This window comes from Pezoporus flaviventris, unplaced genomic scaffold, assembly GCF_033815535.1.
Source record: "Pezoporus flaviventris isolate CSIRO_AGI_PZ_B2104156 unplaced genomic scaffold, CSIRO_AGI_Pfla_v1 ptg000008l, whole genome shotgun sequence".
Classification (NCBI taxonomy): Eukaryota; Metazoa; Chordata; class Aves; order Psittaciformes; family Psittacidae; genus Pezoporus; species Pezoporus flaviventris.
Window position 1 is genome coordinate 3,147,994 of NW_026892556.1, and position 26,901 is coordinate 3,174,894.

A 26,901-nucleotide genomic window follows, 5' to 3' on the forward strand; every position below is an offset into this window, starting at 1 on the left:
CCAAGGACACGGAGTGATGAGGGAAGGAAGATCAAGCGTGTTCCTTGTGTCACCACACAGTCACAGTGTGTTCATTCTGTTCCCAATGGCTCTCAGAGAAGCTGCAGCAACAATACTGGTGACAAAGATGCCAAGGAGGGAGTGTGAGGTGCCTACAGATGGATCACATCTTATCAGGAAGTGCCTGAGAAACCCACGGAAATCCATGGGCAGAGCTGATGGCACAACACACAGCTGTGAACACACAGCGCTTGCAATGCTTCACACAGACAGGATTCAGCCTGGCAGCTCTGAATGAAAGGGGAGAAAAGACTTCCCCAGCCAGGATGCCTCTAACTGACCTCCAGAACTCCATTTTGCTGTTTGAATCCCAGCTCCCCTCCAGTTAAACTCCCCTGTGTGCTCTGCCTGCCTTAGCAGAGCCATACCCTGCTGCTACAGCACAGTGATTCTTTGGTAGGACAGACCCAAGTCCACCCGGAGATGAAAAGGCTGAAGCAAAGTGGACTGTTCAAACAAAAAGCAAATCGTTTCTAGGAACAACTGTGTACCTGTACACACAGAGCGGCCACTGCTGGGTTTCCAACTCATTCCTACCATTTGTCTGACATTGGAGAGGCCAAGAATAAACCCACCAAATTCCCCAGTGCCCCTGATCGTGCCATTTTGCTGTAAGATCCTCCTGGTCCAGGCAGCAGTTGCACAAAAGCACTGATGGAAAAATTATAGCTAAAATATTCATCTTTGTCCCCTGTGGGAGATACCTTTATGAGAGATCTCTGCCTACCCAAAGCCTGTCTCCACAGGGCTTGCTTCCCACTCTCTGGTGACATCAGGAAGAGCATTTTGCTTGTTACCAGAAACGATGCAAGCCATCCCTGATGAAACCCCTTGCCCATGATGCCTTTCTGTGGTGGAAGCAGCCTAGCAGCAAGGGTACAGTCAGGATCTGTAGGAGAAACTACAAGATAAAAATGAGTCCTGAAAAGGGCATCTCTTGAGTCACAGCATCGAAGGATACAGCTGAGTTGCTCTGAAGTGCATCTTTTCCCTATTCTCTGACACTCTTTTCTCTTTCCTACTTTCTTATTCTCTTTTCCCAGAGTTTTAACACATATATTAAACATGCTGGTGATAACTCAGTCTTTCAGGCACTCTCATTGAACACAGCAGCCATTTTACTCACAGCTTTCTTCTTGCTATTGCAGCTCCACCAGTGCTCCCCTGGATTCCCCTTAGAACCGGAGGTTTTTTCTAGATCTCAAAAAGAGATTGATATAGCAAACCCAAACTCAATACAAAATATAATAATATCCTCTTCTTGGAAGTGAAGCTGCCCCATATTCCAGACTATGGCAGGAGTTTGATGTCTTGAAAAATACTTTTAATAAGTTCTACTTAAAATACGTCCGAGTCCCAATCTGCACGTTGTAATGCTCTCAGCTGAAGGTCTGTTCCCTGTCAGTTCCTCGTGGGCTCTGCCAAAGGGCCCTTCTCAGATGTCTTCTGCAGACTTGAACATGAGAATGGCGTTGTAGATCTTCAGGGCAGGACCCAGCTTTATACTGAGTATTTTAACTATGTCGCTCTGGTTCAGGAGCAGGAAGGCCTCACCGTCTATCTGCTAGAGGTTGGAAACACAAGAGAAGACAAAGATTAGCATCAAGAGATAGGCAGGATTCTCATTTCTGGTTGTTCAATTAAACAGCGTGCTCTGAACTATGGAGTGAAAGCATAAACACTGGTCTGGATACCGAAACCTTGTACTTCTGGCACTCACCCCCTTGCTGCCTTTTCCAAGGGTCTCAGACCTCATCTACCAGCCTTCCTTCTAGAAACAGAGAAGCCCAACTGCAGGCAAGGCTTCTGGAGAGACCATCAGGAAGATGCTTGTTCCGTAGACTTTCTATTCACTATAATTGCTCTGAAAAGCCAACAACTGTCGAAAATCCTACAGCCTAGTCACAATCTGCAGCCAGAAATGAGATCAGGAAATCGAGACCACGCGTTTTCAGGAGGCAGCTATCCAAGAATTAATATATTACACCGATCTACAATGATTAGGAATGTAACATCACCATTACCTAGTACATTCATTACATACTGTCCTTGCAGAGACTCTCTCACAACCAGGATGTACCATGCCCACAGACAAGGCTTTGTTTAAAGGAGAAACATGAAGCTATTATGAACTTGTGACACTAAACGGGCTTGCTTACCATGAGGTAAAAAGAGATCGTGTGCTGTATAAAACAAGGCATAGTAAAGATATGCCACTGTCTGGACACACATACACACCCTCCTAATCCATCAGCAAGGAAGCATTTGAGTAGATTCAAAGTAAGCAAGAGAAAAACATACTACCTTGTGAAAATACAGGCCACTCTACGTAGCAGTGAGTGAAATCATAACATCTGAGGTTAAAAATTACTTGGCTGTACTGCAACATCCACAGAGACAACCCAGATATAATTAATATAAACCCCAAATGCTGCAGGGAAGAAGCCAAAGATTAATGGACACAGACAAACAAGATGTGTCTCCCTGAGTTATTCCATTAAAGCCCATTTACAGAGACTGACAGTGTCTCATCCTCTTGCTTGATGTTCACCAGCGCAGCAGATCACACCAGACACTCAGCTCATCCACAATAACAATTCTTCTATTTCCAGAGTCTTCCTAACGCAGACTTTTTTGGACATCAATGACTGGGGGAAGAGGATACACTGAATAAACTTGGACCCATGTACAATGAAAGCAAAGAGCTGGGAGCCAGGAGCTTTGGTTTCCCCTTCTCTAACCACACAAGACTTAGCAAGTTACTTCACCTCCCAGTACATACACTGGAACAACAGCAGCATTCCCAGTCCACAGATGGTCATACACCATCCTCAAATTGTATTTGCAAGCTGCCTGGAGTCTCCACGAATGCAATAACATGTTAAAATAGCTTGAAGCAAATGGACTGCTGCTTAAATTGAATAATAGAGTCAAAAGTAGCAGAAAACTGCTGGAAAACAATCCTATGTTTCAAAACGCTTTTGAGCCCAATATTATTACTATGCTTCATTTCCACTGCATTGCCTCAAATATGCTTCTTTTAAACAGACCTTTCCTGAACTGGTCCTAGAAACAAGCACAGAATCAGTGCCTGTGCTTTATGATTCCTCTCTTTGTTCCAACTTATTTGGATGGGGTTGAAAATTCTGTGCACAATTTGTTCTCTTTGTTCCTAATGTAAGCAACAACTTATCCCTCTCCCCACACTGCCAAGAGAAGGCTGCAAGGGATTTATTTATCCTAACCAGGAGCACTCAGAGGCCTGATTACAGCTAATGGACACTGGAGGTGGAGTTCAGCAGATGCCTCACTCACACCTATGCTATGGCCAAAGCCAAGCTGCTCAAAGGGTTTTCATTTCAAAGTGACCATTTGGGTTGAGCAGAAACTTGAAATCAACCCAAGCCCCTCTCAGCTGGCACTGGGAATCATACTTTGAGGCTGCAGGGAAGAAGGTATTAAAATAGATGTGGCTGTGCTGCTCTCTGAACCAGAAAGCGGTCACAGTGTTCAGGACCTGTATAAATTATGGCCAGAAGAAATGAAATAGGGTGTGAGTGGCTGGATTCATGAGCAGATTTGTTAGCTCCATCTCACCTCTGAACACAGCTTCACTAGGAATCAGGAGGCACCTTTTAGACTCAGCTACACTGAAAGATTGGCTCATTTGAATAAAATTCTTTATTCCCACTGCAGTCAAGTAAAGAGCATTCCAGAATATTGTTTATTCCAGAGCATTAAAGAATATTGTTATATTGTGAATGGTGCTTTTTGCCAGTCTCTGTTTCTTTTGTTTTCTATTTTGTGTGTTTGCATCTTTTTAAAACAAGGCAAAACAAACTACAGATACATAAACCCCATAAGATGCACCACGGCCTGACTCACCCGCAGGGGAAGCCAGCTCTGGGGAGCAGTCATCTGTTAAAAACCTGCCCTTTCCAGCCACTACAACAATGTGCAATGCTTATCCTCAGTGCTGAGGGTGTGCTCAGCACCACACAGAACAGAGAAGGGGCAGCTCTTGCCCTAAAGCTCTTGCAATCAGAGTGATGACAGAAGAGAAGGAACATCTGTGCCAATTAATCAGGGGCTCATAAAGATCCTCCAAGTCACACCTGCAATGTGAGTGGAAGCTGCAGCATTCACAGAGCCCAAGTGTCTATGATCCATCTGAAGAAATGAGCTGAAAACCAGGACAGCCATGGACTGTGCCTCCTGAGGTTCCTCGGAAGCCGTGGTGGTTCTCCACAACCAGGCAACAGAATCCAGCCCAGCACATGGTAGCTGTGGCAGGACACACCACACACAGGAGATGCTCTGATACCCCAGCCACTGCTTCATCAAGGAAAGGTGCCCCTCCTGCTCTCTCCTCAGCCCATTGGGGAAGCCAGAGATTCCTGGGAAACCCTACAACTGCCAGCCTTGCCAAGAGAAGCAGGCGTATGTGCTTGTTAGAGGGAGCAGATGAGAGCTCCACTGCACCATTCCAACAGGACATCTTTATAACGATGCCAAACCCACCACACAATAGTCCAAGACAGGATGTTCAGCATAAGCTCAGTGATTGGAACTGCAGGGGAAAATTTAAAGCAGCAGAATGCAATTAGCTGGGCTGGAATTCAGCTCCATGCTGAAGCTGCCTCCTAAATGCCACAAGCTCTTTAATGACGAGTCTGAGTATGTCAGTGCCTGAGTCTGTGATGGGGTACAAACCACCTCACTGCCATGGGACACGCAGTGGCACAGTGCAGGATTTGACTTACCTCTTCCCTGAACACAGATGCTTGTTCTTTGCAACCAGGCAGACGCTGGATAAAGCTTACAACCTGGAATTACATGGGAGAAAAGAGAAACACAATTCAAATGAGATAGCATCAAGCAAAAAGCTCCTGTTTCTGCATGAGAGTTCTATATACAAGAACGTTTAAAGCTTTAACACTTAAAACTGTACCATTAATGAAGGGTATAGATCAAAAACATTACTGGGTTGTTGCTGCAACACCTCTGCAAAGTGTATTCTGGTTATTAATAATAACTTTCGACCACTTCTCTCCATAGCTCAAAAGGGTCCCCATAAAACATCAACTAAAAGCTCTCTATGGTTAAACTATTTTAAACCCATCCACAACTTCTCTTTCTCTATGGCACTGCTGGGGAAGTAAAATTGAAGAGAAAAATGAATTTAGACAGCTCGCCATGATGACATGCCTTTACGAGACAAGATAAACCAAGTGAGTGAGTGCTGCTGGTTTCCCAATGCACAAAGGAATTTGGGGTTTATTTAATCCATGGTGGGTGCACAGGATCCATGGAACCAACAGGATTAAACGGGTAAAAGTTTCATTTGACGTTTCACATCAGGGAAGAACCTTTCTAAGCAGGAAATCTGTGAACATTTGGAATAATCTCCCCGGAGACATGCAAGCAGCCCTTGGATTACATTATATAAGAAGCAGCGTGAGGAGCAGCCGTGAGCACAGCAGAGGGTGAGTTAATGTGTATTGTCTTCTCCAGCTGCAGCTTCACTGGTTCATAGAAGATTTGTATATGGAGGCATAATCGGATCAAACATCTCATGCTAATTGGATGCTCCCTTGCAGGAACAGCTCTGTTTCATGAGGCATATTCACGTGAGTTAGTGCAGATGTGGCATTTCTTCCATGAACACAAACAAACAGTTAGGAGGGGTCACTCTCAAATACAAGCTTCCCTTTAACTCAGAATTGCCAGGCTCTTGACTCGTGCCACTGCATCCCCAGCTGATCCCATATTCATTCCCTTCCCCCGGTTCCAACCACGCAGATCGGAGCTGTCAGCATGGCCTCGGGCTCTGCTCTGCCCCAGCAAAAGCTCAGTTTTGGTAACAGCTCTGGTTTCCATGATGTAATCTCAAAGCATCAGATTCACCTCATCTTCTGCTCCTAGGGACAGCTCCATTTTAAAGGGAACCCCTAAACCCCATCAGGCAGTGGCTCCACATTTTCTCCTGTAGAAGTGCCATCTCCTATTATAGAGGATTATTACAGAAATCTCCTATTATAAACAAGTAATAAAATACTATTTTCTTTTTGAATCCCCCTCCCCATTCCTTATTATTATATAATATCATTGTACTATTCTACAAGAAACCTGGAGAAGGGCTTTGGACAAGGGCCTGTAGGGAAAGGACTAGGGGAACGGCTTTAACCTGCCCGAGGGGAGACTGAGATGAGCTCTTAGGCAGAAGCTCTTCCCTGGGAGGGTGCTGAGGCGCTGGCACAGGGTGCCCAGAGAAGCTGTGGCTGCCCCATCCCTGGCAGTGTTCAAGGCAAGGTTGGACACAGGGGCTTGGAGCATGAGACTCCTCATGAGACCACCTCATGAGACTACACAGAGAGGAGCTGGGTTTAACTGGGATTTAGTAACCCACAAGCAATTAGCACAAAGACAGTCCCCCCAAGCAGGTTTAAGTAATGAACAATACAACTGTAGCACATCTTAATGTTCTTCTGTGATTGGATATCCTTCACTAGCTGTGCTCTGAGAACATGACAGGAAGCTTTCAATAAATAACCAAGCTGCATTAAAGTAACTACTCTTGTTGTCTGTTCAGTGTTAGAGAGTTTTAGCTTGAGGGCCTCTAAATACTGCTGCTGCTCTGCCATTTCAGCTGTTCTCAACCAACAGAGAATTAAAGCAACATTTTTTTCCTTAATGTGGGTTTTATAAAATAAAAGCAGCTCTTCTGTCTGCAATCAAAGGAGGATTTTACACCCCCATTGCTCCTGTTTCACATCAGCAGAATGGGCTCCTTTGTGCAGCAGAGTTCAAAGCACAACCCAAAGGCAAGTGTTTGCCCTGTAGGGAGATTTAGGAGCCCAAATGTCAACAGATCACGTCTACTCTGGACTCAGTACAGCACTGACAGTGCTGATGCTTTCATCTGCCAGACCTGGGGCTACATTCCACTGCACATGCTGATCCTGCAAGTGCTCATACAGTGGCTAAAGGGAATCCTATGGGAATCTGTGATGAACATGATTTGCAAAACCAGATCCCACTTGCCTGAAATCCAAGACAAAACCTGTAATGACTGTAGCCAGCAAATTGTGGTGCTGCAGCTGAGGGGGTTCACATGCCATTCACACTCCTACCGACAGCCCAGAGTTCACCCCTTGGTTCAGGCTGCAGCTCAGTGTATTCTGGGTTCTGAATCACAGGATCCTGAGTGCCCTGTGCTCCTGCCCTGTGCTCCCTGCTTCCATTCATCCCTTATCAAACTAATACCCCAGTTAAATTTACCCAGCACTTGTTTTAAAGGTCAATGGCAAAGGACAAATTGTATTTGGCTTGTGTCTTGACTCACTTCCTCCGTGAACCAGCCTCCATGTTTTATCCAAGAGAAAGAGATCCTGATTTCCATGTCAGAGGATTAACTGCTTTCTGCCTTTATTGATTTTCTAAAAGGCCTTTTGGAAAAATCATTGGAAGCTTTCTCAAAAGAAAGATGAGAACAGCAAAGCTTTCAAGGAGGTTTTTCTCCTCCTTGCTATGAATTTAATTCAAACTCATTTTTATACCAAAACCACCAAACAACAAAACCACCAGAAGAAAAGGCCCGTGTTTTAAAGCAGCAATGCTAATTGCTCTATGCCCCTCACAACTGCTGTGGTTCCCATCTCCCGGGATACTGCAGTCCCACTGGACTCCAGCATGAAGAGCAAAGTCAAGACTGGATTCCTGTGATGGAAGAGGCACTTAGGGAAAATGCACTTTCTAAAGTCTCTGAAGATCCTCCCTGCAGCATGACAAACAGCACCTTTTTCTTGCTTTTCACATTACCTCCATCCTTGCAAGCACAACATCACAGCACATCCCTCTCAAATTAAATGGGCTGTGATTAAGCACCTGGATCCAAATTGTCACCATTTCCCATGCAGAGATGTAAGTATTATTTATGCTCAAGGCATCAAGGCAAAACCTGACTACTCAGCACACAAAATCTAGTGGCTTTTTCATATGCCACCTAATTACAGGAGACAACTCAAGAGCTAAGGCTGCAGAGACACGTCCCCAGCTGCACAGCCCCTTCTGGCAGGAATGAGGGCAGGCTGTGGGCAGTTTTGTTCCAGGGGAATCAGGAGGAGTGGGCATGCACAGTTTGGAATGAGCTGCAATGTAAAAGTGAATCAGCAGCAAAGTCAGAGGAGAGGGGGAGGGAGATCAGAGAGAAAAAGGAGCCTGCTGTCAGAGTCATGTTGCAGGCCTGAGGACTAAAAGATCAAGGGGTAATAAAGAAAGGGAGGGAATCCTATTCAGGGAAATAAGCCATGGACACCAGAGCGTTAAGAGGGATCCTTCCCCTCCACTATAAAGGGACTTGGGTATAACTTCTAGCTGAGTCAGCAAAGCAAACAGAAGAGCATTCCCTAGAAAAGAAAGAAAATAAAGAGATCTTCCAGTTTGCACTCCAGAAGAGGAGGGTCTGCCATTCCTGCACCCCAAGAGAGCAGAACAGGGACCAGGTAACTCACCTCTTCCACAGTCCATTTGGCCACGTGTTTGGCTGTGAGGCCTGAGACCTCTGGCAGGAGCTTGCAGTGCTTCTCCCAGCAGAGATGGAGGCGGTGGGTCGGGTTAGAGGCCAGGGAAGGCATGAAGATGGACTGGTGGAGGGCCTGCTGGAGATCCAGGTCAGAGTCTGGAAAAGGAAACAGGGCAAATCAGAGTAAGGCTTCGAGTAGGAGCAATTACAAGAGAGCAGGAGGAAGGGTCACGCAAGGCAGGGTGAGCAGACGGCCAGGCAGGGCTCCTGCATGGCACGCTGGGCTTCCAGGGCGTTCTTCCCACCCTCCTGAGAAGGAGAAAGCAAAAGCATGCTGAGATTGCCAGGCTGGAGGCTTTATCATTAGCTTCATCCCTGGAAAATGATGTCACGCTGCTAACGGAGAAGATGTTTGCAGCATTTTATTGACAAGGTGGAGGAGTTCTGGTAACAGCATCTTCTGCTGGAAACTAATGGCATCGTTCCAGCTTACAGCTGTAGCCCGCCTGGGAAGAGCACTGCGTGTGCCAGCTGATGGCCTGGGCTCACTACCTCCCTAAGCAGGCTCTCAGGCCAGGGGTGCTGCAGGTTACCTCCATCCATCCACTCCCTCTTTGTGTCATGTGTCAGCTTTAAAAATCAAGGCAAGAAAGAGGAAGAAATCACCCCTCCCTAATGAGATCACCGAGTAGTGCAGAGTCATGGTCCTAGGGGGACTTGCCTGGTTACACAACAGGAAGTGAAGCGGAGCAGGGAAACAAGATGGGAAACATTCCTCTGGTTTACAGCAGTTACCCTGTGCTGTCCCCTCACTGCCTGCCCTGCCCAGCAGCGCACAGGGTGCCTGGCCCCCTCCCCTTGTAAGCAAAGCTAGCCTCGGCTGGGTCTGCTCAGTGTGAGCACAAAGGGCTGGGAGCAGGCTGGTGTAGAAGCATCTGTGGGGTGTGCAAGTTGCTACATATAAAGCACAGAGGAAAAGAGTGTCAGTAAAAGCTGATTTCCTAGAGACTGGTTTGGGTTAGAAAGGACCTCTTGTTTCTCTTGTAGCCCCTTTAGGCACCGGAGCTGCTCTCAGGTCTCCCCTTCAGGAGCCTTCTCTTCTCCAGGCTGACCCAGCCCAGCTCTCTCAGCCTGGCTCCAGAGCAGAGCTGCTCCAGCCCTGGCAGCATCTCCGTGGCCTGCTCTGGACTCACTTCAACAGCTCCACGTCCCTCTTGCGCTGTTGCCCCAGAGCTGGATGCAGGACCTTGCACTTGGCCTTACCACCTCCCTAAAGGATGTGGGACAGCATCGAACATAGGTCTCTATTTCTAACGATGAGACCAAAGAGGTAGGATTTAAAAAGCATAAAGCCTGAGTAAAAACTATTTAGTTCAGGAGCTGGTGCTCATGGTGATGACAGGGCAGAGGACAGTGCTCCAGGAGGGATGTCACCCTCCCCTCCCCTGTCTCCCTGCTGCAGAAAGTCCTATTCATGCCCAAGGCTTTACGTCCTGCCACATCTCTGTGGGGTGGGCACTGCCACAGACTGTCCGCTTCACTAAGCCCAAATCCTATGGGGTAAGTCCCTGTCCAAACCACGACCTAACCGAGTTACTTTCCCTTTGAGAAAGAGGCAGTGTTCTAACAGTTAAAGGTTATGGGATGGAAGCTCTTGGTAATCACAAAATTACAGGTCAGTGGATTATTGCAGCATTTCCCTCCACTGATTTCCATCCTTGTCTTTCAGGTTAATGTGAAGGGAGGGCAGAGCTTTCCCTGCCAGCTGCAACCGCAGCTCGGAGCTGGCCAACTTCTCCAGCTCGGAGTGCACGAGGCAGCACGAGGTAAAAAATGAGTATTTAAAAAGCAAAACCAAGCAGCCAGGCACCTGTCCCACTTTGTGCCTGCTTAGCTATTTTGGATTGAAGACTTATTACCATGTTAAATCCTCCTAAAAGCCTGGTCAGCTCAGTTCTCTGAAATGGCTTTTTATAGTAAATCTGAGAGTTAAGCATATGGTTTGCTAAAGTGATATCAGAAAGCTGCTCTTTAAAACTTAACCTGTCATGTACCAGGGGAAAAAAACTAGGCACTTTCCATTTAATTGCTCATTTTCTTTTCCAACCTCAGGAGAACCTTAAAAAAGTAACAACCAAAATGACTCAGATTATGTTTCTGAATACCCAGGGGAGTCTAAAGAAAGAAGTTGATGGAACTTAAACTATCTGCCAGGTTTTCAGCAGCAATCCCCTGCAGTCTCTGCTGCTCTGACAAGCAGAATGGTCACTGTTTGGGCAACAAAACCCCCCTTGCCTCTTCAGAGGAGTATGTAGTGGTACAGGAGCTGGTGCGTGCTTGTCATCTCAGTTAATGAATATGAGGCTTCATTTATGAAGTCCTTTCACTTCTAGGTCATTTTACCCTCCCTTCTCATTTTAAAGGGGCTATTACCATTACCATCACCTCTACCATGTGCTTTCTCTTGACTGTGGGATCAAAGCGAGCTGTCAAGTTTTCAGTGCTCCTTGTGACTGCTATATTGCACATACAGCACACACACATTAAAAGAAGGAAAACTGAACCAACCTTTCCCATTGCTTTCCTGTTTCACCAGCTGGAACTTTATATAGGCATGTGAGCATCCAAGCCTGAAAGCATCAATTACAAAACATTTCAGAAGACACACAAATTGACCTAATTTCTTCTCTGCGCAGACACTAACGGGACTTACAGGAACCAAATCCCTTTCCCTCTTAAAATAAGCAATAGCATTGCTCCATCCCTGACCCCTGTCTCCAAGCTAAGGACTGTGCTATTAAATCCATGGCTAGAACTCAGATGTGAGTTAACTATAGGAAAGAGAGGGCCCAAAATAATGGGAGGAAGGGAGGAGATTAACCATGTCATTCTATACCCCTATTCTGCAAACCTCTGATCAAATGGGGGCTGTTCGATGACTTAACATCTGTATTTCAGATCTAGCAGCAGCATCAGGAAACACAACTGCTAATGAACAAAAATACACCAAAACTCTTATTTACTTTTTCTGTTTGGCTTTGATGTCTGCAAAGGAATCCTCTTCTCCCCAGTCTCTCTCTTGATTGCTTTCAGACTGTTCTGACAGGCTGTGAACACTGCTTTGACACGACTTTTCACTGTCTTGGGCAGATCTTCTGGCAAGACACATAAATGACAGGAGCTCAGCTGACATCCCGTTCCCTTTTCCCACAGGAGAGCAAAGCTGGCTGCTCCTTGCAAGTGAGAGCAGCAGCTACCACCTAGTGGCAGCAGCTTTCCTCTCCCCACCATCATTACCAGTGCAGTACAAAGTGCTTTTTCTACTCTTCAGCGTGGATTGAGAGAGATTATGTGAAGCAAATCAGCCCCTGAGGATAGGCCCTGATCCCAGCAGGTACAAGAAACCCACTGAAACGTGTGTTCTGGGGAAATCAAGAGATTTAAGAGTTTGAATCTTGATACCTCTGGATAACATGTAAGAGTCTCCATGACTTGAGTTTCATGCAGAAACTGAGCTAAGAACAAGGAGTAGGGCGTTATCTGCATATGGAATTTAGACCTCCCACTGTCAGGAAATAAAATACTTAGGAGAATAGGAATATATTGTAATTTTAGAATGCCATTTATTCTGGGAGAATCCCAAAGCTCCCAAGAGAGCTTTAGGGTAACAGTGCCACTGAAATGAAATGAGTTCTAGTGTTCAAGTTAGGAAATGGAGAATCCTGAACATCCCTGGGACGGGAGGAGGCAGACTGGCCATGGTGTGCCAGGGTGGGGACAGAAGGATCCCTTTTTCTGGCCAAACAGATCTTGAAAATGTTGTAAATCTAAGCAAATAAACAACCTTTTGAATGTATATAAACCCTCCTATACAACACAGCCCAAAAGAAATGCTGGACTTTGCCCTAGTGAGACTGGATTTGTCCAGACTAAAGGTGACAATAATAAAAACCTTCGTATCCCCAACACATTTTAACTGCCTCCTGCAGGCCAAGAACTTAACACACAGTTTGCTTCAATGCTACTCAATTCCAAGCTTTTCATGTAAGAAAATAAAGTATCTGAAGGAGCTCAACTTGTTTGCCAAGTATACATATACAGAAATGCAATGCAGCAGGCTCTGGGGTGGACTGCAGTCACAGTGTAATAGTGCAACATAACCTTGCTTGACAGTTTTAGGACAAGGAAGCAAAGGAAAAAGAATATCTTTTAAATTGAAACAGCAAGGAAAAATTTATGGAGACAGAATGCAATTTCCTTTGTTGGAATGTGCCCAGAGCAGCAGGATTAAGGAATCAAGAAACCTATTAAGGCATATAAGGGTATGAAAGCGCACTGCTCTGGGTTAAGAGTGTCTGGGGCATGGGTCAATATTACAGACAGATGAACTCAATGCTCTGCTGCTTCTCTGCCAATTCCTGTGGTTTTCAGCCTTGTGAAATGGTTTTGCTCCCCAGCACCTGCCCAAGAGAAGGGGTCAGCTCACCGGGACTGGGGAGAGTCCTCCTGAGAAGACTCTCCTGCTCCCGAGAGAAATGGGGCAGGAGTCTCTGGCCTCTTGGCTTTTGGCATGCTGCTGCTGGGGGAAGGTCTCTCCCCACTCAGGCGGTCCTGCAACAAGTTTTCTCTGTTGAGGTTCACCTCAGAATATGGGCAGCCAACTAACCTGTGTTAAAGAAGAGAGAGAGAAGAGAGAGAGATGATGATGCATGTTTTTTAAGTCATTAAGTCTTCCCAGCCTCAGGCAGACCTCTCCATCAACAGACCCAGGAAAAGTGAGACCAGGTACACTCGGGGAGATGTTATTACCCAGGCTTAGGTGCAGGAAAGCAGGGCACTGCATGGCAGAATCAGAAACCAAAGTCATGTTATTAAAGAGTCACCTCAGAGAACAAGAGCAAAGAGCAGCTCTTCCTTTGTAACCTGCTTGTCTGAACAGTAATTCATGAAACAAGAGACTCCTGCAACTTCCACTGTGAAGATTTCAAAGCCCTTTGCCACATTATATACTGCTAGATCTTCAGACCTCCCATCTGAGATGGTTTTCTTGCTCTCTGATATAGTTTAATCAAGAACAAGCTTCCTTTGCCAAGAGCACATAAGAAATCAAAAGGCAGAGTACAAAACATGAGCTAGCTCTCCTCACTCCTGTACTTTAATAATCAACCCACACTCTCCCTTTTTGTCTCCTTGCATGCTGTTCTTGGGTTTACTGGTTTATACAAAAAATCTTTCAGGAATGCTGGAATGTCAGAATTGGAGTGAATCTATGCTGAAATGCATTACAGTTGTAACGATTATACTGGTGTAAACAGAATCGAGGGTGAAACAGCACCTTTAGACACAAGAGGGAGCTGCAATTACAGTTACAACTCTCTCCAGACTAAACACCCTGAGGTAATTTCAGTGCAGTGCAGGCGCTTGTTGCTGCACTGTTAGCATGGACAGCAGGCAGAACCCTTCCAAGAAGAACTCCAGTACATACGTGTAATGTGTTCCATAGCGTGGTCCCCTCACATGGCCGATCCCGTGGCAGCCTGGAGTAGGACACACTTGTCCTACTGCTCCCACTCGATCAACAGCTCCTGGGGAAGAGAAGAGAGCAGTCAAAGAGATGTCTCAGAGCAGACTGCACTGAGGAAAAGAGTCAACGTAACAATATGAGATCATCTACTTTACCTAGAGGCACTTGCAAAGCATGTCCAGTTTTTGCACACCAGCCTACTGGATGGACATCAGGGCTGTCTGCATCGACCCAGAAATCGTAATGATGGTCCCAGCCATCAAAATGTATCTAAAAGAAGCACAGCCTCAGTGAGAGACACAGTTAAGGACATGACTCAGCTTTTATTTTAACTTCCCCCTTTGTTTCACCTTGCTCAGCTTGGGGCTGATTCATTCAATCTTTCAGTCCAGCACAATGGTTCTTTGTGCTCAAGGTAACCAGTTCTCTTCCTGATCCTGCATGTATGCTTTACAGCACAACCAGACTCTGGGGACATACTCAAATCACAGGGAATGCAAGAAAGGAGAGACCACGGGGTGCTCCAGCACTTTCCACACTCAGAGACCGAATCTATGCAAACACAATTGCTTTATTTGTCTTGTTTTCCAAGAATCCCAAAACACCGTAAAATCCAACAAGTTTGGTGGGTTGTACAATGATCAAGCTAGAATTTTCTGCTGGGTGAAGAATTAACAGAGTCCCAGCTGGTTTGTGTTGGAAGGGACCTTAAAGCTCATCCAGTTCCGACCCCTGCCACAGGCAGGGACACCTTCCACTAGAGCAGCTTGCTCCAAGACCCTGTGTCCAACCTGGCCTTGAACACTGCCAGGGATGGGGCAGCCACAGCTCCTCTGGGCACCCTGTGCCAGCGCCTCAGCACCCTCATAGGGAAGAGCTTCTGCTAAGAGCTCATCTCAGTCTCCCCTCGGGCAGGTTAAAGTCATTCCCCTTGGCCTGTCCCTACAGGCCCTTGTACAAAGCCCCTCTCCAGGTTTCTTGCAGGCCCCCTTTAGACACTGGAAGACTGTTCTAAGGTGTATGAACTGAGTATCATGCTACTGTATACCAGCAAAACTTGACTTCTGCTTGCAATCACAGTGATGAGACCGAGAATCAAATGGCTAATGGGGAGCAAACTCCACTCCTGAGCACAGAATCATCTTTTAGGAAGGAGACCTGTGGCTGAGGAGCCTCCATCAGTGCAGCCTCCACTTTAGCTGGTTCATACTTTAATTTCTCAGAAGCCAAAGCACAGTGTGCATTTCTGGCAATATATTTACGTGCAAAGAATTAGTTCAAATCCATTTATGTAGCAAATTCACACTGGAGGATGAAGCTGCTTCCCACACGTACCAGGGTTCAACTTGGTTTGGCTTTTCCTTGAAGTATGCTAGGAAAGAACTGTCAGGTAGCTTCCCATCAGCATAACATGAATGCTGCCTTCACTCACACAGACACTGCTAAGAGATGCCAAATCATGCTGTCAAATGCTATTTCAAAATAGTTACATTAAAGCAGTAACTAACAATACCAGGCAATTCCATTTCAACAGGGCAAAGCAACAGAAATCATTCCCAGTTGGGCAGGCCTCTGGCCTGCATCATCTGCAACGCATCTGCTTGCTGCTTCTGAGACCAAAAGGGTATTTCTTCTATGCTGCCAATCACTATATTCCTCCGGAGAAGGGCTCTGCATTTCGAAGCAAGGTCATACCTTAATGCGATGGTCGTCTTTGTCAACTATTGTTGCCACTCTTATCAAGATGGGATTTCTTCTGTCCACAGCCTCTAACTTCATATTAACTTGGAATCCGTGAGCAGGCCGCTGAAAGAGAGGATGTAAGCAGAATGCTAAGTCTGGGCCTTCACAGCTCCTCACCTGCTCGGAATGAAATGTGCTGAAGTTTACATCTACCACTCCAACCCCTCTGCAGCTCCAGCCCCTGATCTCATCAAACTGCTTCAGAGGTGCACAGCTTCTCTGGGCACCCTGTGCCAGCACCTCAGCACCCTCACAGGGAAGAGCTTCTGCCTAAGAGCTCATCTCAGTCTCCTCTTTGGCAGGTTAAAGCCATTCCCCTTCTCCTGTCACTTCATCAAGCAGGTTTTCATCTACTTCTTATGACAACAACTGTGCCTGCTTGTTACCAACGACTGCTGAGAACCGTGGTCTGGGACGTGAGAGCGGCTGCAGTTGCTGACCTGCCCTTTCCCTCAAACCCCAGCAGCCAAAGGGCTCTGTAAAACCTCCAGCGTGGCCTCTGACCTGATGCATGCCCCTTGCAGCACCCACAGATGTCACCTCTCAGTAACAGGCAGCATTTACCAATCCTTCCGTTTATCTCGAATTGCCTGACTGCAATTCCTGCTCTGACCTCCCCAGCCGGGGAGTGTGCAGCACTGGATGCTCATTCCAAACACGTCCTTCTCCACTCCTGCACATTAAGGTCAGGATTTTAGCAAGAGATGATCAATCGTGTCTTTGAACCAGATCAGGTTAATGAAAAGATGATTATAATCATTCTTCCCTCCTAATCTTCCTTACCCTTCCTAGTGCTGGGGGCAGGGAAGGAGGCCCACTTCTGAGCCAAGGGGATAACAGGCTCCAAACCTCCTTTCTCTTTAGTCTTTTCACCTGGATGCAGACATTTACCCAGAGGCTTTCAGGCACACGACACACAGGAAGCCAGGCAATCTAAACTGCTTTTAGTTTTAAGACTTGTCTTCTTGAACCCAGCCAACCTTGTCTGTCCTCCTTGAGGAGCCTGAGTGCAGGAGAACAAAATCCTGCCCTGAAGATGAGCCAGGCTATTTATTTAAGTCTTGCTGCCTTCTGGCAATAGCTTATGAATGCTTTTGAATTGACAGCCCATGGAATGAAACAGTGATGCTCACAACGAAGCCGTCTCCTCCTGTGGCTTTGGGTAGGGGAGAAGGCAGAAACCCAGACACAAGATCTGCTATTTGGGCTGATGATCAGCATCTCCAGATGACGTAAAATAGCTCTTTAAACCTGTTCAAAACTAATTCAGTGAGAAATGCCTGTTCTGGCTCTCAACCTGTACTTTTATGTACTGATTTCCTGTAATTGCTAGCTGGAATAATAATAATAATAAAAGAAAATCGATAACTGCGACATGTATTTGCACTTCAGACCAACCAAGCCAGGAAAATAATGAGGTTTGATCTTGAAAGAGTTCTATTAACTGTTGATATATCAACTGCCTTTTTGTGTGCGTCTCGTCTTCAAAACAGAGTCTTGGATGCTAATTTATATTCCAGAGTTTCATCAGAGCCAGAACTGGCCCTTCTGCTATTCTCTCAAAGCCAGATACCTGCAGGAGCAAAACAATGGTTGCAGAGATGTCCGTAAAACAGGGCAAGAGGCGGACAAGGCAGTTGCATCCATCCTTGGGAAGACACTTCACTTTGGAAGAACCCAAAAAAGGGACCACTCAGTGCTGCAAAGGCTCCTGAGCAAAGCTCCCGTCACCTTCAGGTGACAGTTCTTAACAGATAATCTGAAAATCTGAGGCAAGAATGCCACAATGAGACATTTCTGAGGACCTCAGACTAGGAGGTTTAAGATGGTTGTACTTCACTATTGCTTTTTGTATCATATAATCTCAGAGTGGTTTGGGCTGAAGGGACCTTAAGGCTCATCCAGCTCCAACCCCTGCCATGGGCAGGGACACCTTCCACTAGAGCAGCTTGCTCCAAGCCCCTGTGTCCAGCCTGGCCTTGAACACTGCCAGGGATGGGGCAGCCACAGCTTCTCTGGGCACCCTGTGCCAGCGCCTCAGCACCCTCCCAGGGAAGAGCTTCTGCCTAAGAGCTCATCTCAGTCTCCCCTCTGGCAGGTTAAAGCCATTCCCCTTGGCCTGTCCCTACAGGCCCTTGTTCAAAGCCCTTCACTAGGTTTCCTGCAGCCTCTTTAGGCACTGAAGGTGTTCTCAGATCTCCCTTGAGCCTTCTCCAGGCTGAACCAGCCCAGCTCTCATAAAGACTTTTATTACCTTTCCAAAATATCTGTCTCTACAAAATGACTTCTATTGTTCCCCTACTGTGCAGAAGCCCCATGGCTGCATTCTTTTTGCTCTTGTATTCTGAAGATTCTTGGTTTCCAGCACTGTTGGGATTTTATCTCAGAAAAAGGCTGAGCCTACCCCTAGGAGCAACAAACATGCCCCAGTGACAAGCTTCACTCATTATCCTGCACACTGGCCCCAAGGTGCTCCTTCCCATGCTGCGCTGAACGATTGAAGATGCTGTCTGTCCAACCCTGGAAAACCTTAATCCAAAGGATGTCTGGAGTTCAGCTGTGCTGCAGATAACTCCAGCTGTGGCCTTTCAGCCCTCTAAAGAGGCAAAACCAGCCTCTCTCTACTTCTACCTTGCAACCTTCAACTTCAAATGGACACCTGCTGAAAACTAGCAATTATCAGCCTTGTCTGGCTGGACTTTTACCTCCCTTATCTGAGGCCTCCCTGATTGCTTTTCCTCCTCAGTCCCAAAATGCTGACCAACAAAATATACAGGAGGGCAGCAGGTATTAACCTGCAACTCTTCATGGAGAGGAATCAAGTCGAGTGTCATGTTGGCACAGCAAAGTTATTAAACACATTGCAAAGGTGAGCAAGAAGCTGCTAAGAAAAACAAATGATCAATTTCGTGGTGTTTAAAATGAAGTTATTTTAAAGGATTTTGTTTCTCCTCACAGTGAACTTCCAGCTAAATGCACTGAGCTCCAAGGTAAGAAATAAAACCTTGAGAGAACCATCTCTGCATTTAGATGCAGGCCAGTGATATCCACTTCTAACCCTCATGAAAGGAGAGTCTGGAACCAGTTCAACCAGCACCAGTCCTGCTCAGGTGTTACCTAGGAGATCACCCAGTCAGGCCGCAAGCAGAAGGCTCCTCTCTCTGCCCTCTCTGAAGCAAGGTACCACCCTTCACACATACCTCTGACAGCTAGTTAGCTGTGTGGTCTGAAGGCCCTTCCCTTAAACCTGCTGATGGAGCAACTGAAGATGTTCAGTCAAAACTCTAAGACAGCTTTCCACGGCTGTGTGTTCTGTTTAAGCAGCACTGAGAGATGATCTTCAACTCAGGCTTAAGGTAAAGGAAAAAACCTTTTGGCACAGCCATGGTGAACCACCATCAAATAAAGCACCTTGCAGCAAAGGGTCGATAGCATCGGCTTCCCCCACCTTCCAAAGAAAGAGATTCACCAACCAGTTTGAATGCTCTTGCTGGGGCTGCCTGGGAATTCGTTTCTTCCAAGTATCTCTCCCATGAGAAGGCTTTGGAATCCTTGTACCCTGGAAAAAACAGAGAATTACCATTTAAGTAAGAAAAACCACAGGTTTATTGTTACAAACAACAGAAAGGCAGCTATGCAGCGCATGGTTATGAGGTTAATTTAGCACTTACAATGGATGGCACTGGAAACTGGTCTGTTTATTCGTACACACCACATAGGGCAAGCTTCCCCACAGGGCTTTAACCCTGACCTGAAAAAACCTGAAGAGTTCATGTGTGTACAACTTTATCAACCCTTATCTGCTAGAGAAAGCTGCTGGTGAGAGGGTTCTGGGATGTGCAATGGCATCATCTGATTCATTTCCTTGTTTCTCAACGTGTGAGTGCCCACAAGATTGTAGAAACTTCTCATGTCCTGTTACCTACTCACCCATAGCTGAGCAAACCTGGAGTCTGGAGATAAAAGGCTCCATCAGTGTTACCATAATCTCAGACATCCGCATGGATGTGCTGCTCTGACAACAGTGGATGTCTCTCCCTGGCAACTATATTTAAGAAACTGTTTTGCTTTTCTTCCCCCTTCCTATTTCAGTCATCTTTAGCCTCCGTATTGTTTCCTTCTGGCAGAGGGTGCAATGACTAAATGCGTTAGACAGTCTGCAAACTGCTGCACGCAGATCTCTCAACAGAGACATCAGAATTGACTGCAGAGAGTGCTGGGGGCACAGGCACTTGTGCTCAGAGATGAGGAACTGCACGCCACACTCCTTGTGCTCATTCCAGGAGCAGAAGCAAATGTGGTGCTGCTGAAGAGGAAGTGTTTACAACCCCCTCTGCATCAGCAGCAAAGGCACAGAGGCTAATTCCTCCAATGCAGAGGGATGTTATTGTGCCATCCACTCCACTAACACAGGAATTCCTGCTCCAGGGCTGTCAATTTAGCAAACAGCAGACATCACTGTTTTCTAGTTGTTATTTTTAAGGTGAACGAGCACTCCCAAGGCCTGAAAACAACACTGATTTTCCTCTGCATTCTGTCCTTTTTCATTTGCCAACATTCTCTTCATTTACTGAATTCCAGTGCAGCAGAAAGTGATGTGACTTCAGTTACTCCTTCATTTCCACAAATTCCATCTGTGAAATCGTAACACCGAGTCCCCTTGCTTCCAGCTCACCTTAAATGATACAAATACTTCAAGGTTCTTTGCCTTCTGAAACCAAACACGATTACAAATCACAACCCCCTGTACCAGTTCTTGAAAGAGCTATGAAACAAAACAAAATGCAGAGGCAAAAAGAACAAAGACTAATGTTGTTCAGTCTGAAGAGGACTGAATGGAGCCTGGAACTTGCAAACGTAATTATGTGGAAGGTAAAGCTTGCAGGTTACTTGACTGAGGCAGGAAATAAGTTTCACTTTCAACATACCAGGTGGTGTTGTCAGTGGGGTTCCAGTTTCTTGGCAGTAGCCAACAGGACGGATATATGGGCTGCTAGCTTCACACCTGAATCAAAGAGGGAAAGTTGGCACCAGTTAATTTCCAAGCACCAGGAAAAACAGAATCTCAAATGCTGTCTGATACGCCTTTGCTGGCCTAGCAGATGCTTTCAGTGGGTGTGGAAGACAAGCATTACGTTGTCAGAATGTCTAATGCCAAGTGTTTAAAGCATTCAAGCTGCCCCCAAAACTAGGGAAACATAAAAGAGAATGTCTGGTGCTTTAAAAAATAACAACAAACTCCCCACACATGGACTATACCAGCCACAGGGATCATCCCAGGTCATCCCAACTAAAATGAATGGAAGCAAAACCTAAACCCTCTTTCCTAAGTGAAAACAACATCAATGTGGAAAAGGGGAAATGGTTTGTAAGGTCTTTGCCAACACCTGCACATAATCCACTAACTCTAGCTGAAACCTAGTGGTAGTTTGTCTGGTTCTCACTCTGATTGCATGTTTAGGTCTTCTGAGTCCCTGGAGGAGGCAACAGGCCACTGTGAGACATCCCCTTTCTGTCACATCTGCTCCAAGGAAGGGACCAAAGCAGTCTTTCAGATGTAGGCAAAAGCCTGTGTGTTTTCAGCCAAGCTGTACTTTGAAGCTTTGTTTGTCTGTGTTTCCCATTAAAATTTTCAAATTCCAAACAAAACATGGCACAGAAACAAAGCTTCCCTGGCTCAAATGGTAAAGGGATGAGATCTAAAGTCCTGCAAATGGAAATGCTGGTGTTACAAAGCTCTCATGACATATTTATGGCAGAGAAAGAATAGACAAACTTGCCACCAGTCAGGTCCCTATTCTGAAGCAAACAGACAAAAGGAGATAGGGAGAGAACAGAGGATACTGAGCAAACCAGTGCTGGTTTGATAAGCACGTGCCTTGTGTTGCTTTCACAAGTTCAAAGCAAGTTAATCCCTTGATGTAGGCTGGAAAACAAGAACCAAAAAGGGAAAACATTTCTTAATATTCCACCTGGCTCCAGCATGAGGGCAGGGGATCAAGATTCTCAGGTGCAGAACAACCATCGTGCAGGTCAGGATTGAAAAGCCTCAATGTTGGCAGTCATTGTTATTTTCAAAGGGGTTTAGCCAAACTCTGCTGAAGCAAATGGAAATGGTTTTCACTGATTTCAGTACTGCCTGCTTCCAAGCTTGCAGAGAGACATGCCAGCAACCACTGCTGGTCCTGGAGGAGAGATGTTACCAATTCCAGGTGGGATCACCAGCAGAGCTTGCTCTTGCTTTAGCTCTGCCAGAGGAATGGATAAGGTGAGCACTCCCTGACCTGACCCAAGTCAGCCAGATGCACTCCCTCAAATGCTGCTTACCTCAAATCCTTCACAGGCAGTTTGAGCTCACCCCACTGGTGTTGTACTGAGCCAACTTCCCCCAGTAACAGGGGAAGGTACTGGGCAAAGTACACTTGGTAAAAACGCAAAGTGATTACTCAGATGCTTGAAAAGTGATTCAAGATCCCAACTTTAGTGACTACACTTAAAATATTAGATACTACCTTTAGTGGAAGAGTGAAATAAACCACAGTCTGCTTATAGGCATGTATTAGAAATAGCATCTCTTTACCAGTAGTCGTAACTCTCATCCCAGTTATCGAAATGAACCAGCAGGCGGTTATCCACCATGTCCGTGATGGTTGCGACACACATCAGCGACGGGTTCTTCTTGTCCACTGCCTCCAGCTTCATTCCCAGACGAAAACCAGAGGGGGTGACAGGCTGAGGAACAGGACATGAGAAAAGGGACATCAGCCACATTCTGGGTCAGGCCACTTAAATTACCCTTATCAACTCATTTGTTGCAGGTTGTAACCCCGAAACCCACACACCAAAACACACACCAGTTACCAGCAAGAGGGCTACAGACAAGATTTCCATGTGTCCTGGCAACAATTGCTGTTATTCCTAAGGAAGAGCTAATGTAGCCAGGAATAAAAGGATCTCCAGGTACTCAACACCACTACAGATTCCAAGGCTAAGATGCATACGCCTTGCAGTGATGAGTATTGGCTGAGGATAAGTGTGAGCGTTGCAGGTCCTGTCTTATTACTGGAAAAGTTAAGAGAGTCTTCAAGGCAAAGAGGTGACAGTTGGAAGCAGAACAGAGCTGCACAGTTAGTCCCTGATCCTACTGAAGTCAGTACTTTGCAGCATCAACTCTGCAGCATCAAATCCGTAAGACCATGGAATTCGTGTCATCAGAGTGACACAAAATGGGAGAGAGTGCTATACAGGAACTGAGGCTAACAACCCAAAAAGAAAGCAACAGTGGCTGAAGGATGAGAAATGCTCACGATCCAGCACCTCATAATGAATCCCATGGCGCACATGAGGATGTTGCTGGAAACCAGAAATTATTTTGGAAATGATTAAATTAGAGGGAAGTGACACAAATATCTTGACTGTAGGGACACAGCAAAACAGACTGGTGTAATACATTGGCTAAATGGTAGTGTAAATCTTTTCCTCCAGTATAAAGGAGGAAGGGAAATACAAATTCTCACTCTGGAAAGTCAGTGCCTGGGGGAAGAAAGAAAAATTGTACTCGTTTCCCATCTTCAAAATAAATCAGAGCAGGAAGCAGCTTCTATCTGATTGTACCACGGCTGCACCTCTGCCGTGAGCACATTAAAACCACGTCAATATTCTGGTCAAAACTCACTCTGCATCAGACCTATTTGTAACATCTTATATTCAATATCACTCACAGTGCTGAGGGTCTTAAAAAGGCTTTTTGGAGCTGCCTGAGCTTTGCAGTTCTTCAAATAGGAAGTCCAACTAAATTCTCCCTCCTTGAAACCTAGAAAGAGAGATCAGGAGATTGTTGTACACAGCCCTGTTAGGTTCAGATTGGGTTTGCAGGACTGGAAATGACCTGGGTGGGATATGAACTTTGCACGGTCATTGCCCTTCCCCAGTCTTCGGAGTTAGGCATTTCAGCTAAAACATCTCATGGCCAATCATTAATCTCAACCTTCAGATGTTTCTAGGAAATGGAATGCAGGGAAGAAGCAGGTTCTGAACCCCAAAGAGACTCCCTGCTTTCTGCACTCATCCAATAGCTCCTAATTTGCCTATCAACATCAATCTTTGGCAATATCAAAAGGAAGCTGTTCTGCTCTTTTGTGATTCACTCTCTTAGTTCCACCTCTTCCCTTCAAGCCATTCAGAGCAATTTTCACACTGAAATCATACTAAAAATGAAACATGCAGAGTCAAGGCAACCAGTTCTTAGCAGAATTTATGGTTTCTTGTACACCATTCTATGTGCTGTTCCATACCTTTAGGAGGGAGCAGCTTATGACTTGTTTTTTCACACCAGCCAACAGGATGGATGTCTGAGGAATCAGCATTAACCCAGAAGTCATAGCACTCTGGATAACCATCAAAGTGTAATCGCATTCGGTACCCTTGTACCTAGAATAAGGGGAGCTCTGGTTATCATAAAGGGTCATACAGAAGTTAAACCCTAATCACTCCATTCATTTTTGTATTTAAAGATATATCTAACATCTCACTTATTTCCCAAAAGCCAACTTGATTTTTCCTCATTTACATCTCCCAGTTTCCACGCCCATTCCTCACTTCAAACAGTTTAGAACGAAACTGGTCAATGTGACTTCCCTGCCTAAATGCATACGGACTTTTGGAGTCGAAGTCAGGAAGAGCAACTACCTCAGCCACTGTGAGAACGCAAAACCGAGAGGGGTGTTCAGGATCCAGCCCTTCCAGTTTCATTCCAGCCTTAAATCCATTTCGGCCTTGCGGGAATGACTGATACTGTGATGGGGGAAAGAAGGAAAGATTTAGGTTTAATTCCTAAGGATGAAACCTAACAGAGAGCAGCCATTATGTACACTTAAAGCTTCAAATTTTCAACTCAGAAGAGAATTCCATCACTAACTGATTGCTGCTTTAACAGACGGGCACAGGTACAGAGATCAATAATGCCAAGAGCACCATAGATCACATTTATCTGTCATTCTAATTCATCTCTTGAAAGAACTCAACCATGAGGGTGCTGCTATTAGCTACAAACAAATCTTCCAGCAGATTCAGAGCCCAGCGTAGGAGGGGTGACACAACTCAAGAACCAGGAAAGCTAAAACCCCTTTGCCTGTGTCAGCACGAGGTCAGCAGTCCAGACTTCCCCAAAGAGTAACTTCTCATCTCCTAATGGTACAAGGAACAAGACACATTTGATTGGGAGCCCAGTTATGCAGTTGTTCCAGAAAACCCACAGCACTCACTGACTTGCCGTTTTCTACTGAGAAAAGCTGGACAAGGTGTTGTACAACCACAGATGAAGCACAGGACGCATGAAAGACATTAAGCTCTCTCTCTCCAATGCTTCCTGGAGGTTACCTAACAGCCCATTTATCCTGAGTGGCCCAAAGCAGATTAGAACAGTCATTCCTCATTTGGGAGTGAGATCCAACCAGCATTTTTACACCCTGGTTTGGGATGAGTCTCACAGGGCAGATGCTTGTCTCCACAGTGCTTCAGGGCTGAAAACAAACATGTGGAGGTTTTACTGCACCAAAACAACTCATAAATGTAACTGCTGGCTTGAGGGTAGGCTCTAATCCTGCCTCCACTGTGCTAGTAATTCTGTGGCGTTGCCTGACAAGAAACATAGCAGAAGAGTTGAAAAAGCTGCCAACCTCTCTGAACAGTTTTAGGGGAGCAGCTGGCATCCGTTCCTCTTCTAAGTAGGAAACCCAGTTCCATACCTTCTTCTTTCCAGGAACAACTAAGCAATCAAACACAAAGAGAAAAATGAATGTTTCTCTCTGATTCCTCCTGCTCTGCCCTCTCTTCTTCCTTTCCCATGTACACACCAATGCTGTTTTGCAGTTGTACCCCAAAGGAGGCAGTGTTAGCCAACTTTTGAGGCAAGGAATGAATTCCAGCAGGCAGAAACCCATGCTCATTTCTCATTAAAATAAAAGAAGTCATTTATTATATCCCAGGTCCAATGAATTGTGGCACCCAGATTGCTGGCAAGCTGCCTGTGGAGAGTTGCCACTGTAAAGTTTGGACAAGACACAGTAACTGAAAATTGTGGGAAAGAATTCCTTCTCCTGAGATGTCACAGAGGAATAAGGGGTTAGATATAAACTAGAAGACAGCACAGAAAAGGCATATAATGACAGCTGAAATAAACCTAAAACAAATGAAAAGCCAAGTGAATCTTTGTTCAGTTCACAAGATTTTTCAGGTACAGATACATACAGATATATTTATAACCTGCTAATACCACAATGCATCTATTAGAGAAGCAGCTACCAGTACACAGATGATGAAAACAACATCCTGGAGAGGTGCTTGGATTCATTCTAGTAGGACCATGGTTATAACACAGAAAATTACATTTTAAATTCACATTAGAAATCTCCCCCAGTTACATACGCTGACTCCCTTAAGGTATATAATAAAGATAACCCACAGTCTATAATCAATCACATGTTGTTCACAACTTATTTGCTATTTGGCATTTGTAGTCTGTGGCTATGAAGCTCTCTAAAGCCAAAAGAAGAAAGATTCTTGTTGTCTTCAGTGAGCTCTGGATCAGGTTGTCTCCTTCCAGCTCCTCTGCACTGTGCCCATCACAGAAGGAGATCTGCTATGTTCTTGCTAATACCCTTCAGAAGACTGCTGTGGTAAGAGGGTTATGTACCTCATCAGCTATTCTGCATGTGAAATGAGCTCTACTGTCCCTTCCTCTCCTGTTTAATATGATTCATTTTATAATAGCTAGTCAAAATAATCTATAAACATTAAAGAAAAGAGACTATGAGCTTAGCTCACCTTGTTTTATTGGTTTAGTGTTTCTGCGGCTTTTCATATTATTTGATTTATTCTTCTCCTAGACACAGATATGTTAAAAACAAGTTTAGCAATATTGTTTTTTCCTCCCTCTTTGATCATCTCACAATGCAGGTACAATAAGGATGTAACATGTAACTAACAGGACTATTAGCTACCATTATTTTCTCCTGAATAACCCTGCAAGAACGTTAGTAGGGTATGTTAC

The 26,901-nt window shown here is 45.5% G+C and overlaps 1 protein-coding gene across 7 annotated transcripts in view; it reads right to left on the reverse strand.

Moving 5' to 3' along the window:
* Positions 1–743: 743 nt before the first annotated feature.
* LOC133267571 (lethal(3)malignant brain tumor-like protein 3) overlaps positions 744–26,901 on the reverse strand; it is a 41,072-nt gene continuing 14,914 nt past the window's right edge. For 3 of the 7 annotated variants that reach the window (XM_061449920.1, XM_061449922.1, XM_061449918.1), the window contains exons 4-20: positions 26,676–26,733; positions 25,529–25,617; positions 24,540–24,644; positions 24,146–24,281; positions 23,573–23,664; positions 22,432–22,583; positions 20,780–20,856; positions 19,325–19,410; positions 15,804–15,914; positions 14,264–14,378; positions 14,070–14,169; positions 13,071–13,250; positions 11,608–11,739; positions 11,153–11,214; positions 8,574–8,740; positions 4,824–4,886; positions 744–1,624 (exon numbers count right to left, since the gene is read on the reverse strand). In XM_061449920.1, the coding sequence (XP_061305904.1) occupies positions 1,496–1,624; positions 4,824–4,886; positions 8,574–8,740; positions 11,153–11,214; positions 11,608–11,739; positions 13,071–13,250; positions 14,070–14,169; positions 14,264–14,378; positions 15,804–15,914; positions 19,325–19,410; positions 20,780–20,856; positions 22,432–22,583; positions 23,573–23,664; positions 24,146–24,281; positions 24,540–24,644; positions 25,529–25,617; positions 26,676–26,733 (1,854 nt within the window). In that variant the 3' untranslated portion in view covers positions 744–1,495. The remainder of the gene's footprint in view (positions 1,625–4,823; positions 4,887–8,573; positions 8,741–11,152; positions 11,215–11,607; positions 11,740–13,070; positions 13,251–14,069; positions 14,170–14,263; positions 14,379–15,803; positions 15,915–19,324; positions 19,411–20,779; positions 20,857–22,431; positions 22,584–23,572; positions 23,665–24,145; positions 24,282–24,539; positions 24,645–25,528; positions 25,618–26,675; positions 26,734–26,901) is intronic. The other 4 variants (XM_061449921.1, XM_061449923.1, XM_061449925.1 and 1 more) reach the window with 4 other exon arrangements.